At 41.5% G+C, this 16442-nt stretch overlaps 2 protein-coding genes across 3 annotated transcripts; one reads left to right on the top strand and one right to left on the bottom strand.

The window, feature by feature from the left end:
• The first annotated feature begins 303 nt into the window (after nt 1–303).
• fkrp (fukutin related protein) lies at nt 304–3101 on the top strand. The gene is made up of 2 exons (XM_029517965.1): nt 304–668; nt 881–3101. The coding sequence occupies exon 2, from the start codon at nt 998–1000 to the stop codon at nt 2588–2590; it is 1593 nt and encodes a 530-aa protein (XP_029373825.1). The 5' UTR covers nt 304–668; nt 881–997; the 3' UTR covers nt 2591–3101.
• Nucleotides 3102–3988: 887 nt separating this feature from the next.
• slc1a5 (solute carrier family 1 member 5) lies at nt 3989–12623 on the bottom strand. 2 transcript variants are annotated; one of them, XM_029517782.1, is made up of 8 exons: nt 11994–12622; nt 8187–8229; nt 8018–8086; nt 7729–7895; nt 7386–7619; nt 7087–7281; nt 6790–6924; nt 3991–6657 (listed from the first exon to the last, which is right to left on the bottom strand). In XM_029517782.1, exons 1-8 carry the CDS (start codon nt 12512–12514, stop codon nt 6450–6452), a joined length of 1572 nt encoding a protein of 523 aa, XP_029373642.1. In that variant the 5' UTR covers nt 12515–12622; the 3' UTR covers nt 3991–6449. The 2 variants fall into 2 exon arrangements, with proteins under 2 accessions (XP_029373643.1, XP_029373642.1); XM_029517783.1 differs by lacking the exon at nt 8018–8086 and having other exon boundaries at nt 3989–6657; nt 11994–12623.
• Between the last annotated feature and the right edge of the window lie 3819 nt (nt 12624–16442).

Raw genomic sequence — 16442 nt, 5'->3', positions numbered from 1 at the left:
ATTTAATAAAGAGTTTGGTCTCGACCTGCTCTATATGTAGAGTGCCTTGATGTAACTTTGTTGTGATTTGGCGCTATACAAATAAACGTAACATTTTGGTCGACGGATTCACAAAACCTTTGGTTACTATTTGAAAGCACAGAGCACGAACACCAACAGAACCACAGGGAATATTGAAATAAGGCTGAACAGCATGATTGCTTTGTTTTGTTTAGTTATTATTATTAATTTTTTTAGTCGGAGCTGTTATTTTGAAGGGTTCGAATCGGAAGTCCCTCCATTGTTGCTGTGGGCAACGTAAATGGCTCGCGAGTCTCATGGTACGTCCGCTCAGGTGTCGGACATGGCTGAGGATGAGTCAGGTCACACGGCGAGGAAACATATTAACGGCATTTTTGAGCGCCGAGTTGTGAGTTTCTGCTCTGAATGAGTGAGACTCTATTTCGATCTCAATTTCAAAATGACGATCTAACACTGCACGCTGATATCTGCGCATGTAGCCGCCGGTACAGTCAGGTCTGCTCCGGCGCTCCCAGAGATGGACCACCATGGAATCCAAGTACAGTACATGACTGCAGCATTAACGCTGCTGAAGTTTCTAAGACCAGGCCAAATGCATGATGTGGATGTCTGCTTCCTGTACACAAACAAGAGTCTTCCAGGTCGAGGTGAGTTGCAGCCCTGAATTTTAGCAGTCTGCTCATATTGAGAGGTAAGCTAGCCTTGTCTAACACAGAGGACCCGCACAGAGAGCTGCGGCTGCTCTACTGTGTGTTGTTATGGCCAACTATTTGACATTACAGTTGTCTTAACTGGTGTGAGGAATTCAGTCAACTCACAGTCACCATATCCTTTTTTTTGTTGTTGTTGTCTTTTATAGGTTGTCTCAAGAATGGTCTGCTATTATGCTAATGGGGACTTAAGACTCAACATTGGATTTCTTCATTGAAACCAATATTTTACTCCTGAGCAAACTGGAAGCTAAACAATAATTGCAATGCGTATCAGTTTCTGCCAAGGCCTGCTGAGTGGCGCCATTGTCCTCAACCTCCTCATTCTCTACTATGTGTCCCGGGCCCAGCAGCAAATGATGGAAAAGAGGAAAGAGCTTGGTAGGGGTACAAGGAGGGTTGCTGTACCAGCCTCTGGTCTCGGGGGAGGCCTCGGGTTACTTGTAGGAGTTGAGCCAGGAGTGGTTGGATCAGAAGGTCATAGTCGTGGCCCACGAGTGACTGTTCTTCTTCGAGAGTTTGAAAGCTTTGAGAATTACGTGGGGGATGTGGCTAATTCCTTCCTGCGCCAGAGACCTGAGCTTCCTTTCCTCGCTGTAACTGATATGTCTCCCTACCCTCCCATAGTGCTTCCAGACGGGGCTCGGCTTTTAGTGCTGTCCCCGAGTCCAGACCAGCCTCCACAGGCGCACAGGCCAGAGTTCCACATCCAGACAGAGTTTGTTCTGCTGGTGCCTGATGGGGTGGAGCTGGAGCAACCTCGAGCTATTGAGAGGCTGATCAGGGAGTTGGAAGGTGAAGGAGGTGGGCCTGTAAGGCTGGTAGCAGCACCAGTGCTGGCTCGATCAGCTGTGCAGTGCCTTCACCTCCGCGTGAACCTCAGAGAGTGGACAGCCACGTACTCGCCGGCTGCGTCTGGGAGCAGCGGGAGTGTTTGTACAGCATTACAAGGAGATGCAGTAATCCTCATCCGCACCGAGGATCTTTTTAACCTCTCCGTCCCTCTGGGGCGGCCCCTCTTCTCCTCGGTTTTTGTTCAGACTGCCTTGAGAGGCTGGAAGGTCAAGCTACTGGAGAGCCCCTGTTTCTCTGCAAACCACCGGCCCCTCTTCAGCTCTGCCCATAACCAGTGGAAGGCTGATACTCAACTGAAGGAGGCCACTGGGAAGCTCATGAGAAGTTTTGGTCTAAAGCGACTCATGCTGCCTGATGGGAAGGAACAATGGTTTGGTTGCAGTAAGGAGACACCCCGCTGCTTTGGCACTGTGCAGGATGACACTCCAGACTACCTTTATCTTGACCGCTGGACGCCTCCCTGCTGTCTGCGAGCACTCAGGGAAACCACCAAGTATGTTATCAATATCCTGGAGAGATCTGGAGTGCGCTACTGGCTAGAGGGGGGAAGTTTGCTGGGCGCTGTCCGCCATCAAGATATCATCCCATGGGATTATGATGTGGACCTGGGCATATACCTGGAAGATGTACCCAACTGTGATCACTTGAAGAACCTGGACTCAGGCTCTCTTGTGGATGCTAATGGCTACGTATGGGAACGTGCAGTGGAGGGTGATTTCTATAGAGTACAATACAGTGAGGCCAACCACCTGCATGTTGACCTCTGGCCATTCTATCCACGAAATGGCGTCATGACAAGAGACACGTGGACAGAGCACAAACAAGATGTGGAGTTTCCAGAGCATTTTCTGCAACCGCTGGTGCCCATGCCATTTGCTAGCATCACTGCCTATGGCCCCAATAACCACAGAGCTTTCCTGGAGCTCAAGTTTGGGGAGGGGGTGATTGAGAACCCCCAGTATCCAAACCCTTCAAAAAAGAGGCTTGAAAGGAGCAAATTATGAAAGAAGATAGAGATTCTGAAGCTCCTTTTGTTGTTTAGCCAGCCAAAACAAGAAACAAAACATGATACCTTGAAGTTAATACGGTACCCAAATGACTGCATTTGCTGTTAGTCTTGTTACAGCTATTTCGGTAGAACTGAGTATAATCATGTCCGGTCAACATATATTCCTGTAATCAGTATTTATATGTTCAGTCTTTTTGTTGGACAGAACTTTTAATCCTTTTAGTTTACAAAGAGCATGAACTTGTAGACAGATTTTTACTCTATGGTGTTTAGTTTAAAGTTTAGTTCAAACATGACTGCTCTAAAGAGGATACATTTAAATTAACAGATTTTAGTTTCGTGGCAATTTTAAGTTTCAGTACACAGTATCTTAAGCAGGATTTAAGGTGTTGTGTGGAATTATTTGTATAAGTGACTTTGCCCTAAAAAGTGTTTTTTATAAATTTCACTGTGCTGCATTTTTTTGCACTATTTTTTTTTTGTTGATGAATTAATGATCTACATAGAGATATAGATAGAGATATCTATAGAGATATAGATATATAGATATATAGATATAGATATATAGATATATAGATATAGATATATAGATATATAGATATAGATCTATAGATATATAGATATAGATATATAGATATATCTATATATCAGGCTTTAGTATTCAATGCAAACATAACACTATAATTGACTTTGTAAAAGAACATTAACCTTCAGCTCAATTATTTGTGTCACTACTGAGCACCTGTTAGGTTGTCGACTGAAAAGGAAATTTAACTCTGCAGATTATTCGAAGGAACCATTTTAAAGGAGATGGCTCCTCTTTGTGTCATGTGAATCCTAAAGTGTCATTACTTGTGTGTTCAGTGTATTGAATTCTTATATATCTCATATTCTGTTAAAATAAAGAAAGTCACACTGTTTCATGGCTCTGTTTATTTATCTTATGCTAAAAAAAACAAAGTGAAATAGCTCCTGAACTCTAGGTCGCATGACACACTTAATTTATTAAGGACTGTCATACTTTGTGCATGTGGCCATCCCACTGTCAATAGCATTATCAGAGCTATTCAGCCATATGGCAGAAGCCCAAAGGAGGGGAAGATTTTATGACCGGACAAACAGGAATGGCACGTTAAAGGAATCCAGTGCACTGTGTGTCACGAACAGTGCATTCACTCAGGCAGGGATTACTTTAACGTTAACTGCCTGTCATCAGTTTTAGTGCTCATTACTTGTGGTGTGTTTACATTCCTCTTCATTATGAATGGTTAGGGTTGGTCTTATATAGCCTGATAATTAGTTACAACTATTTTACGAAGAAGCTTTGGTGGTTATTTTTGGATGCAAAAACAAAGGATCTCCATGCTATTTAAATGACTATCTATTCTGCAATGCTATGGAGTTGCCATGGATCTACAAGTGTTATTTGTTTTGAATTTAGCACTGCCAAAGTTAATCAGGTTAAAACACTGGGGAGGTTAGAACAAAGTGAAAACACACAACCAAATTATATTTATAAAAATGACTTTATTTTTTTAAACTTGCAGACAGCATATTCTAATTGTACCTGGAAAATTTCTATCAGACCAAATTCCACTGAAATACAATCATTACAACTACAATGTAGAGACCTGCACTAAAACATTAGAAGTCAGTAAAACAGCTGTTCTAAGGCAGTGATAAATGTTTTAGCACTCATAAGACTTGAGAAATGAGACCTCAGCTCTGTAATGACTTTGTACATTGCCATTACCGGAAGTACCACCAAACTAGTCTACTGTAAAGCTATTTATAAACTTTGTATACATCTGTTGTAGCATATGCCAGTCATTTTGTAGACAACACAGTTAAAGATGATATGGATGGAATAGTTAAAAATTCAACATGTGCACATGTGCAGTTGCTTTAATATAGTTTCACTCTGAGGGTACAATGAATGCTGCATTCATTTTCCAAAGCCTCAAGACTTTAAGTTTTCAAAATGCCCATTGTCAAATTGAAATAGAAAAATCACAAATTGGAACCACTCCCACAGTCTAGACTCTCACTCACAACTTGAACATGAGATAAAGGAAAAGAACATGAAGGCCACGGCAGCCCCAAAAAAATAAAAAAATAGAGAAATAATCATTTTCAAGTTTTCTAGCATGTCAACATGACATTGGTGAAAAAATCTTTGGATTTTGATTAGAGAAATAAATATGGATATGAATAAATATGGATTCAAAACAAATAATTATCAAAACTCCTATTTCATGTTTATGGCCAAAACATGAAAATAAGTTGAGACATGCCTACCCTTTACTTTAGTATTTTAGGTCTTCAGGCCTCAACAGACAAAACTAACAGTCCACTGCCATTGACAACTGTAGTGGAAAGTGTTAGTGTTAGTTTAACACCACATGTACCACATTACACTTTTAAAATATCAGTCAATATTCCATCTTGCCATGTGCTTTTGAGTCTCGTTTGTGCCTTGAGAAAAATGTAGGCCACAATTGTTAAAAAAAAAAACAAAAAAAAAAAAACAAAACAAAACCCACATCTCCCTTAAAATGTAATTTGAGGTCCAACAGTCTCATTCCTGCAGTTGTTTGATTTTTGGTCTCAGGGTATTAAGGAGCAGTTTTCAAGAAAAACCTAAACCTGAGGTTATGTTGCCACGGTGCTACAGTCCATCTGAAGAGGCAGAGATGCTCAGAGGTCGGTCTTTGTGTGTGTACAGGTCCATACATGTTGGAATATTGTGAATCCATATAAAAAATAGAGGTCATTGATTCAGCTTCTGGATGTAAAATTAATATCTTCATAACAGGTATAACAAGTGTGTTGTTCTTACCCTCTCAGGCATTGTACAGACCCCCCCCCTCCCCTCCCCACCAAACAGTCAATGTCAAAAAGACACTAAAAGAGACTAATAAACAAAAAGCCCCCACTAAAGATTATGTAAAAAGAATAGTTTGTTTGTTTACATCATCGCAGACGATATAGGATATAGGTGAACCGGTACAGTTTCAGACATCATTAGATAAAATCTGCATGAAAATGGCAATAATCTTGCATCATAAAAATGTACTATGCATGTTTTCATTTGCAAGATATGATGATACAGTTTATAACATTTATAATGCTGATTAGTTATTATGCGAGGAACGATTGAAAAAAGTGACAGGATCAAAGGTAATGGATTGAAATTGAAGAATATGAAAACAGTTCTGCTTCAGACTAGGCACATTAAAACTAACAATGATCTTCATCAACTTTTTAAGACAGGTGTTCATCTCCTTCATCCACAAGTTGAAAGTGGTAGTAAATGGTGTGTTGATTTCCAGAGTTTTGTTAAATAGAGGATCAACGATATGAGGAAATTATATCTAACAAAGTACCAATATGTGATTGGAACCATACAACCTTCATCTCAAAATCTCAAGTTAATGCAGCATTTCTTCTATATTTGTAGCTCACTGCATCTCTCAAGGGGTTCACTGGTCCAGCCTCTTGATGTCCTTGTAGACATATATATTGCGCTCGTGATACTTATGAGTACCTTCTGCCTTTTAAGTTAATGAGAACTGACTAAATTCCATCAGTCTGAATCAAAACATCAGACCAATATCCAATACTGTTCCTTGTGTCAAAACCAGTCACTGTATGATACGGACTCTGAATTTCTCCATGGACTCTCTCCCAGGATGAGTAGTGTGGACTTCCATCCTCTCTTTGCATTATTTTTTCAGGGTATTCAAACAAAACAAAACAAAAAAAATAAGAAAAATAACGGAACTTGACCCTCGTTTTTCTGTTTGAAGGAGTGTCAGTTAAACAAGGGGCTGTCATTGATGTTATCAGTTGGGTTACATGGTAGACTCTTTCTCCAATCTCCTACCAGGCTTTTCAATGAGCGGCGAGTGCTCAGGTTCTGTAGGTGATGGGATGCCGTCCATCTTCACCTCACTCAGCTCCGTTCCTCCTTCCTGTTTGGAGGTACGGTCAACAAGGAACTGCAAGAGCCCAGCACCGAATGCATCGCCCTCAACATTCAGCACTGTACAGGTACGGTCACTAAAAGACAGACAAGAGTGGATGAAAACATTTTTACACGATCTTTCAGACACTGCATCCAAAAGAAATTATGAGATTATGTGTGGAAAGAAATTGTGGATTTGCACATGGCCAAGAAGGTTGCGTACTCACACAAGCCAATCAACAGCCAGGATGAGCGAGATGTCGTTGGTGGGGAGTCCTACTGCCTCCAAGATGATAGCTAGTGTCAACACACCACCAGCAGGTATACCTGCTGCCCCAACACTGGATGCTGTTGCTGTCACACTAATGCAAATGAGAGAGAAGCGGACATGGTAAGACACAGATAAAGCAGATAATATTGCATTTCAAAAAAAAAAAAAAAAAAAAAAACTTTCTTTGTATATCAACCATATTTGCATTCAGTTATATATGATGCTATTGCCCAACTGGTGTTTTAGGACTTACAGAATGGTGATGATTTGGACGAAGTTAAGAGAAGTCTCGTTCAGCTGTGCAATGAAAACTGCAGCCACACACTGGAAGAGAGCCGCTCCGTCCATGTTTACTGTTGCTCCAATGGGCAGGATGAAACGGCTGATGTGCTTGGATACGCCGTTATTTTCCTCCACACACTTCATCATCAGAGGCAGTGTGGCCGAGCTACGAGAAGAGATAAAGAGTAGGTGTGAATGCATATTGTTGATAGTTATGTGAGGGGTGTGTGCGCTGTGGGACAGAGATGTAAAAAGCTATGATTTCATTACCTGGAGCTTGTTCCAAAGGCTGTGGCCAGAGCTGTGAATATGCCCCAGAGGAAAGTGTATGGGTTCTTTCTTGTAATCACAAAGTAGATGGCCGGCAGCACAAGAAATCCATGGATGGCATGTCCAATGATACAGCAGGCTATGTATTTTCCAAGACTGGCAAACAGTGTGCCAACATCCTCCATCTCAACAATCTTGCCAGCTACAAGAAACATGATACCAATAGGAGCATACCTGAAGAGATAGGAAGGAGGAATGGGGAGGAACAGCTCAATAATTCAACACCATGATCAAATATATCAACAAATTTCTCATAGTCCAGAAACATGCAGGTCTTTCTTACCACATGATCCAGGAGACCAGGACCATGGTGGCCTCATTGAAGGAGTTGAAGAACTTGATGAGGATCTCTCCTTCCTCCCCCAGCTTCCTTAAGGCCACACCAAACACAATGGCAAACACTACCAGACCAAGAATATTCATGCCATCCTGGTCGGTTCCAAAGGGCACCTGAAAACATACAGATCCACATGGCCATCACCGCAGGCACATATCAAGTAGGGCTTTATGATGCAAAGAGTATTATTCATGGTCATTGTCATGTGTACAACACAGCCATTCACTTAGCTCACCTTTTCCACTGTGACGTTAATGTTTCCCTCAGTGTCATTAATTGTTACCAACTTGTAGCTGGTTGCATACTGGATGGGAAAGAAAGTTATACACAAGTAGGTAATACGCTCAGTAAAATTTCATATTATAAAACTGTGTAGAAACATAGAATCCAGATTCAGTACTCACTGACTGAAAGGCAGCAGATACCAGGTTGGAGGGGAAGATGTTTCTGTGAAGAAGAAACATGAAATAAGTAAATAAAAAGATACTCTCAGTTCCTTTACTCGGTACATACCAGAGGCCATAGCAAAAAACCAAGCGTGAAGAGGCATTGATAGGATTGGATGGAGGGGAACATGGAGATATATGTTTGGGAAAAAATACAATAAAAGTGTTGGACCCCAACTGGTTACTTTTCAATCTACAAAAAAGAGAAAAGAATAAAAAAAACGAACTCTAACACTAACTTTACAACACATTACGCTTATTTGAGCTCCAATTGTTCGTGATAAACTCTGACCACATAGGAGGTGTTTAATTAAACCACAGAACAATGCTGCATCATACCATGCCTGACTTCTCTACTCTCTACAAATAAGCTTCTCTATTTTGCAGAGTTCTCTCACTGGCAAAAAGACAGCAGCTTTGATATCAGCGATTGTTCACACAAACAGAATCACAAGGTCGATCATGTGGAAATAGCTCAGAGATTTTATGATTAATCTCCTTTTCCTCTGTGCCCTCATTTCTAGTTGCTGTGGTGTGATACAAGTGTACACACATAAACACACACTCACACGTTGGTACATCGTATGGTACAGCTGCATATAAATCTCCTCAGAACTCATAAAACCTATCCGTCCTCATACCCCTGTACTCCACTGCCTGTAATGGAATAAGTGTAATAAGGCATTAACTTCACAGGCTCCGGCCAACCATTCATTCCCTTTTACCGCAGCCAGAGTGCACCCAGATTAAACATCATGTGACTATGAGACAGGGTATCATGCAACAGGATGAACAGTCTGAAAGCTGGTTGCTCTGCAGAGTCATAAAATAAGTAAAATGGCATCAAACTACATGAGACAAATGTGCCACCCATCTTCTACCGCTTCTCTGTTTCCGGGTCACTGGGGGTGCTGGAGCCAATCTCAGCCCACAGATGTGTCAGTGTAATTCAAATATTTTCAAATGACTTGTAAAGTCTGACTCGTGAAAATAAACTAGTGTAGCTTAATAATTCTTGGAATAGTTTGGGCTGATGATATGAGAGCAAATTCATGTGATGAAAAGTTTAATAAAACTTCAACACTGGAGTCTGGTTACCATTACTCCCGCTCTGCATTGTGCTACATTGCTATATGACACAGGTGTGATCCACATTTTGGATCCTGAGGCCTAAATGTTTCAGAGGACATTTACTTACTGCACCATTCTCTGAAAATGTACACAAAGTTAATACAGAGCTGAACCCTGAATCTATCCCTTTTTATTTTCTGAAGTGACTACTTCACTCCTGGCACAAGCACAAAACCCAATATAATTTTTTTTTAAACTCTCATAAGAATTAACTAACACCCACATGAGCAAGAGTTTATTTCCCCTCTGTCTATTTTCTCTGTTATTTCCACCAGCATCATTTCCCTTTAAAGAACACAAGATATTTTAAGGAATCTATTTTAAGGTTACGCAACATCTTTCACCTGTGTCGGTTGCTACCCATGTGAGACCAATGTGGTTTTAAGCCACGCACACAGAGTACTGTCACAATTAGGTGGGTGTGTTACTGACGTGGTATGCTGCTGACTTCAGAAACCTGCCCGAATTCTTATATGTAATAACATATAAAACATAATTGTTATATGTTCCGGATATAGCAGGAGGTTTCTGTAGTAGTAACATTTTAGGCGTGCCATTTAGAACAATATGTGACAGATGAATGACGAACAAGCTCACTGATCACACGGCAGCCAAAATACTGAAAATAAAAGGATGAAAATGCCACCTGCACCATTCTGAGAAAACTATAACTTTCATACAAGTGAAGGTAAATACCACAAAGAGTTACAGTTCACAGGCCACTTTGGCAGTGAATGATATTTGTCACCTGTGAATGTAGACTTTGGGGTTTGAAGTGGAAAAACAAATAACATAGGAGATAAGGAATATCAACAAGGATGTGTAGGAGCAGTTCCAGTCTAAGTTACCATCTAACCTAAATGTGGCATGTGAGCTTTTCGTCTAAAGCATGAGTACATATTTGCATAAAACAAATTCAGAGTGCCACAGCAATGATGAAGCAATTTTTACACTTTGATGAACAATTCTTCAGGCAAAAGCCCACAGTGTTCAGGGGCTCAGTCCAATGTGAGGCACAGGGTTACCCCCCACTGTGCTGCTAAGCACGTGTCCTGCACGAGATAAACATTACTCCCCTGTGTGGAGTTTTTTTTCCCCCCTCAACACAGCAGGCAGCTAGATCAATCTGGTAAACAGTAGTGAGATGTTGCGCTTGGGGTCATCAGTTAACCTGGATTGTTGCAATGGACAATATTACAAGATCCTTCTTGTTACCCAGGAATTAAACATCAACTACACAAAATACCAGACAACCAGAGTCAGACAAAATACCAAGTCTGAATTTTGTAAACCAGACCATTGTATATACACTTATGTAACAGACTGATAAAAATCGGGGTAACAATGTTAATCTGAGAATGGATACATTTTGCAGTGTTATTGTTGAGTGTCTAATCTGGCTCAGAGAGGCTTGAAGTGTTTCAGGAGGGATTTCTAGACCTGGGTACACTGCCTGGGTAGGCGGGATTTCGTGTGGGGGCAGAAGAGTCCTGACTTTTTCAGTATTCAGTTGGCTAATTGATGAAAAGAGGCACCAAGTAGTCAAAAGCCCACTCAAACTAACAACACAGACTTGCAATGCATGACCACACACTTACACATTAACGTGAAAAACACAGGCGAGTTTATAGTTGTATCACTCAGTGCTGTGAGCAAGTGTATAATCAGAAAAATGGAATGATTTGAGCATGTACTATAATACCAATTTGAGTATTATATTCAGTCAATGTTTACATTGACTGAATATAATAATACCAATTTGAGTATTATATTCAGTCAATGTTTAGGGTGTGACAATGTGTCAACATTTCCAGACAAACTTGACCTCCCCCCTACTCTCTCTGTCTCACATGTGTATTTGCTCACGTTTAGGACGAGCATGAAATGAAAATGTGCTTCATTATGCTGTAATATAAGATGGACCTTGGAGAAATTACAAACATGTCAAGTTTGGATACTGGCATGTCACCATTTCTGTCTCTGAGTCAACTTCTACCCACAGAATTGCCGCTTCTTCAGCCGATGAGGTGGCACATGTCTCAATATTCTCAATACTCAATACTACTGGGACATTCTTGAGACATGTGACGTAAAAAATAAAAGAAATTAAAAAACTCAAAAACATAGCACAGTGGGCCAGTGATGAAAAAGTCCAGTTTAAAGCAGTGAACGCCGGATATACTGTGACTGGCTATATCAGACAGAGCAACATGTAGTACATCTAGTTTAACACCAGCTCACTTCAAATGAAATTCATGAGAGACGGCCGGGCTGGGCTCGTTTCAGTCGTCTGAGAAGGGACTGCCCGCAGCAGGAAATACTCATTGTGCGGTGGTCAGATAACACCACGTGTGCATGACTGAAGGTTACACGAATTACAACTAGAATAATGACAATATTCAAGTGTGCTGTAAATGTGAAGGAAGTAAAGCGTCTGTTCAGGGACTGTACAGGGACTCTCCCTCTTTGAGATGATGCAACTTCAGGTCTCATTACAGCAGAGCTCCATCTTGACACACTAAGCTCCAACTCCAACTGTGCGTAATAGTAAAGTCAACAGCTCTTCCTTTGTTCCAGCTCAAACACACACAATATGCCTACGGAAATACACTGTGGGTAACACAGGTGACTCACCTGACCAGGTCTAAGAAGGAGTCTATCACTTCTTTAGAGGCTGGCACGTTGTCCGAGTCCAGGTTTTTGGGTTTGGTGATTGTTACTGAACCGGGGTTCAGGATAAAAGCCATCACCACCCCGATGGACGAGGCGATCAGGGTGGTGACGAGGAAGAAGAGCATGGCCCAGCCGCCCAGCTTGCCCAGGGCTTTGGGATCGATGCTGGCCGCCCCGGACACCAGACTACAGACCACCAGCGGGATGATGATCATCTTCAGCAAGCGGATGAGCAGCTCTCCGGGGAAGCCGATGTAGATGATCTGGGTGTAGGTGAGCGCCACGTTGCGCACGCCGAGTCCGATGAACACCCCGATGATGACGCCGAGCACGGTGAGGATCACCAGCAGGTTGGCCATCACGATCCTCCGGACCCGCTGGGCCATCGGCTCCGGCCCGGCCGGACGGTTAGCCGGAGGGTCATCGAGGTGAGCCTGTCCGTTGGACGTCTTCCCGTCCTCCATATTTATCCTGTCATCCATCGTGAGCGCTCACAGTTCACCTAAAGTGGATCCGAAAGGCACGAAACCTGGTTGTAACACAGCTCGACCAGCTCCTGCGGGTGTGTGTCTCCGTGCCGACCCTTCCACGGGTCCTTATGGTCAATGGCCACGCCCCGGTTATGGGCGGGGCTTATCGGAAATGTCTTCACATGTGAATCCACACTACAGTGTTTCCGAGGATGGTGCTCTGGTTTCTACTCATTTCAGGCTCTTTCTGTTTAATGTTGAGGACAAACTCTCAAACCTGGTGGGGCTTTTTTACATTTCCTATTCAGCTGTATCATTTAGACTGGAGGGAAGTCTACCCATTATTATAAGAATCCCTTCCAGCTATTTCTATATGCAAATGAATACCAATTTGTAGCGTCCTCATGGGAGGACAGTATTACCACGGTTAAGAACATTTAAAATGTTACAAGTGATAGGTTTTGTTCAGTTCTAGCAGATAGATTCCTGGGGGGTTGTATTTACTTTCTTACTACACCATGTGATAAACTTTATTTATCCAAGAGGAGAAATTCACCATAAATCCTGAAACCACACATACACATCACATCTTAACGTTTCTCTCTCTATAGACTTTTTGGATAGATAGATAGATTTGATAACCAACTGAGAGTTGAAATAAAAATTTTGAAACATTGCATTTAACCAAATTAATTGATTAATTTGTAGCCAGTATAAAAGCTTGAAAACCCTCTCCAAATTTCTCTTGAAGAAAATACAAAAGGCGAGTTATTCTTTCCAACACTTCTCGTTGTTAAAGTCATCACTTTAATGAGAGCATTGTAGCATGAGAGATATCAATATTTTGACAGAGAACACTTTTTTATTAGAGTGGCTTAGTGGAGTTGCATCAGCTGCTTTCAGGGAATTTGCCTATACAGCTGCAGAGACTGCCATCCGATGAAAAAAAAAAATTGTCTCCACCTAAATACCAACGCCCCAGAAACTTTATTGTTGTAGGTAAGACTTCAATTGGTAATGCACATGGCATGACAACCATGGCTAATGACATAAAATTTATATCTTCAACATTTGCATCACAAATACTAATTATTTTTTGGTGTCTGTGCTTTGAGTCACAATGAAACACTCCCCATCCTTGCGAGTGATGATGAGTAAAAGTGAAACTTGAAAAATTGTTGAATTGATGGTTTTTAATGTTCTCAACACGTCAGTACCCTTGCCACCAGCCTGTAGTTTTTGGCAAGATGTGAGTTTGAGAGCTACAAATGTGTGTGGGAGGGTTCAAGAAAGCCTAGGGTTACCTTATACTCAAACAACAATCTGATCCCTTTTGAAGCAGAGTCCCACTGGTAGAAATTCGTGGGAAAAGCACCTTTAACACCAAAGAATGCCCACAGGACCAGAGCTGACGCCGGTAGGAAACTGTCCTTTCGGTGCAAAGTTTGTTATCTCAAGCTTGTTCTTTGTTCCCTCTGACTGTGAGATTTATTGAATCCCCGTGATTCTGTGAAATAGTCCACTACTCTGTGAGAAAGAATAAATTTAATAGCTAAAACCTGCCAGCACAGGAGAGCTCTCCAGAGTAGGCCCCATCTGTAAAAACAAATGCTGCACATGCTGTGGAGATGGGTTTTGGGCTATTTATGAACGGAAATCAATGTGGACTATACAAAGAACAACAAAAAATGTTTGATTTGTTGTTTTAACTGCATGCTAAAGTAGAAGTTGTAATTTGGATTATCTGAGAGACTTTGTGTGTTTTTTCCATACCTAGAGGGTGAAAGTTTCAATCAGATTTATGTTATGACCAAAATGTTCATGCCCTATCACTACTGCCCTAAAATGCTGACTGAAGAAGTGAACTGACACTAACAACCCATAGCAACGTTAGCTAACGCTAGCACTCACCTTTGCTTTGACAATGAAGGATTTCTTGTCCTTCACCTCCCAAACGCCAGTATTATAGACCCATCCAGATTGAATATTGTTCTAATTGTCTGTACTTTTGTATGCTGTCATCCTGACAGCAGGGTAAGAGGAGGGTGCTCAAAACCTACAGTTTATTCTTATATCTTGTGTATTCTTCATTAGAGAGATGATCTAAATATTCGTGACTTGAACCCAAATTAACAGGTCTGCATTGTTGTTCTCCGGTGTTTCCAGTGTTAGCCACCATCTTGGACCCAGTTTTTTGTCCTCCAGGGGTCAGCTCGAGTCACGTGACTGAAAACTGAACAAGAGGACTTTATTTACATCATTCATTCATTCATCTTCAACAACTTTTCTGTTTCTAGGTCACAGGGGGTGCTGGAGCCAATCCCAGCTCAGACTGGGCGAGTGCGGGGTCACCCTGGACAGGTCACCAGTCCATCACAGGGCCAACACACAGAGACAGACAGACACTCACACTCAGACAATTAGAGTCACCAATTAATCTAAACATGCATGTCTGGATGGTGGGAGGAAACCCATTCAGAAAGGCCCCAGTCTGAGAACCAAACCCACATTAACCACAATGCTGACTGTACTGCTCATGAAATTGTCAATTAAACAAAATTTTAATAAAATACATAATTTCTGTCCTACATAGCAACAACAGAAGAAATGTCTATCATACAGAACAGCCGGCTGTCTGGGGTAGAAAATGTGCCTGACAGTTAAGAGTTAATTTCTATGCCTTTGAGTCTCTCCTATGGGGCTGTGTTGTTTATTCCTGTCTCTCATGCCTGTGTCTCTCCAGCACGAGCCATGCAATCGAACCTTCCTCCCCTCTCTCCCACCGACCCTCTCAGGAAACACATACTTTCTGCCTCTGGCCCCACCTCGCCCCCCAGCAGTCAGATGGAGAAGAGACCAGAGGATAGGGGAAGCAGTGCAAGCACGTAAGGTTCTGTGGTTATGGGCCCTCATTTGGTGCTATAACGTAAGTGTACTTGTCTCAGGTCTACCTGGTATGAGCATCAGAGAAACTTCAAAACATCGGCGCCCTAATTTCTCTATATACTTTTCTATTCAATTGTATATCTATTTCTTTCTGGTTGGTTTAATGGCTGATAATTTGATGATTTGTTGTCTTTATTTATTCCATGGATCTAGTTTGTGAAACGTTTTTCCATTCATTCATCTTCAACCACTTATCCATTTCCCAGTCGCTCATTTTTTAACTCCTGTGAAATGTGATCAACCAAACTGCTGAGGTTACTGTTTGGAGATGTACATGAAACAAAAGGCAAACAGCATAAGTGTGGAAGGAGAGCCATTAGATCCTTTAATGTGACCTCCTAAACTGGGACATGGTGAAAAGAACAGGCCTTTGCTGTCTTGGGTATCAGTAGAACAACAAGTAGGACTGGCAATGAAAGGATTATAAAGGTGGAGACAGAGAAGAAACCTAATACTCCACCTTAATGTGCCAATCCAGCAATGCCATTTTGTGTTTGCTGTTTATTATGCACCAGGATCAGTATTAAAAGGCAGCCTGCAAGCTGTTATCTCTGTGGCCTGAAGTAATGGCAAGGACCCTAAACCCTACTTGATCTTGTAGAGCCTAGTGTGCCCAGGAGTGATCTCCCAAAATTATTTACAGATTTACACTGTGTAATCCAACTCATATGGGCTGCCAACACTCCTGTCTGTCGCAGCCAGCCTTTGAATACTAAGTTGACTGAGCTCAAATCTGAATTTAAGAACAAATAATAATTACAAACAATTTTATAAGTGATACATTTGAAATCATTAGGTTGTAATTTGGGATGTTATGTTTTATGATCTCGTCAGTGGTTGCCAGAGGAAGACATATTTCTGTGGTATGGGCAAAAATGTTAATTTCTACAATTTACCTGAAAACCTCATCTTGCACACCTGCATCTCAGTGATGTATTTTATGTGTTTGCAATCCTAAAAAACAACAACAAACTTCCATCCTGTCTTGTCTTAT

The sequence above is a fragment of the Echeneis naucrates genome, chromosome 13 (genome assembly GCF_900963305.1).
Source record: "Echeneis naucrates chromosome 13, fEcheNa1.1, whole genome shotgun sequence".
NCBI classification, from domain to species: Eukaryota; Metazoa; Chordata; class Actinopteri; order Carangiformes; family Echeneidae; genus Echeneis; species Echeneis naucrates.
Note: the sequence above shows the minus strand (reverse complement) of the source record. Positions and strands in the feature narration are given on the sequence as shown.

Coding starts and splice junctions, on each gene's coding strand:
- fkrp (XM_029517965.1), top strand. CDS start 998: ATGCGTATCAGTTTCTGCCAAGGCCTGCTGAGTGGCGCCATTGTCCTC.
- slc1a5 (XM_029517782.1), bottom strand. CDS start 12,514: ATGGATGACAGGATAAATATGGAGGACGGGAAGACGTCCAACGGACAG. Junction 8,230..11,993: donor TCCTTCTTAGACCTGGTCAG/GTGAGTCACCTG, acceptor TCTTCTTCACAG/AAACATCTTCCCCTCCAACC. Junction 7,282..7,385: donor GCCTTTGGAACAAGCTCCAG/GTAATGAAATCA, acceptor CTCTTCTCGTAG/CTCGGCCACACTGCCTCTGA.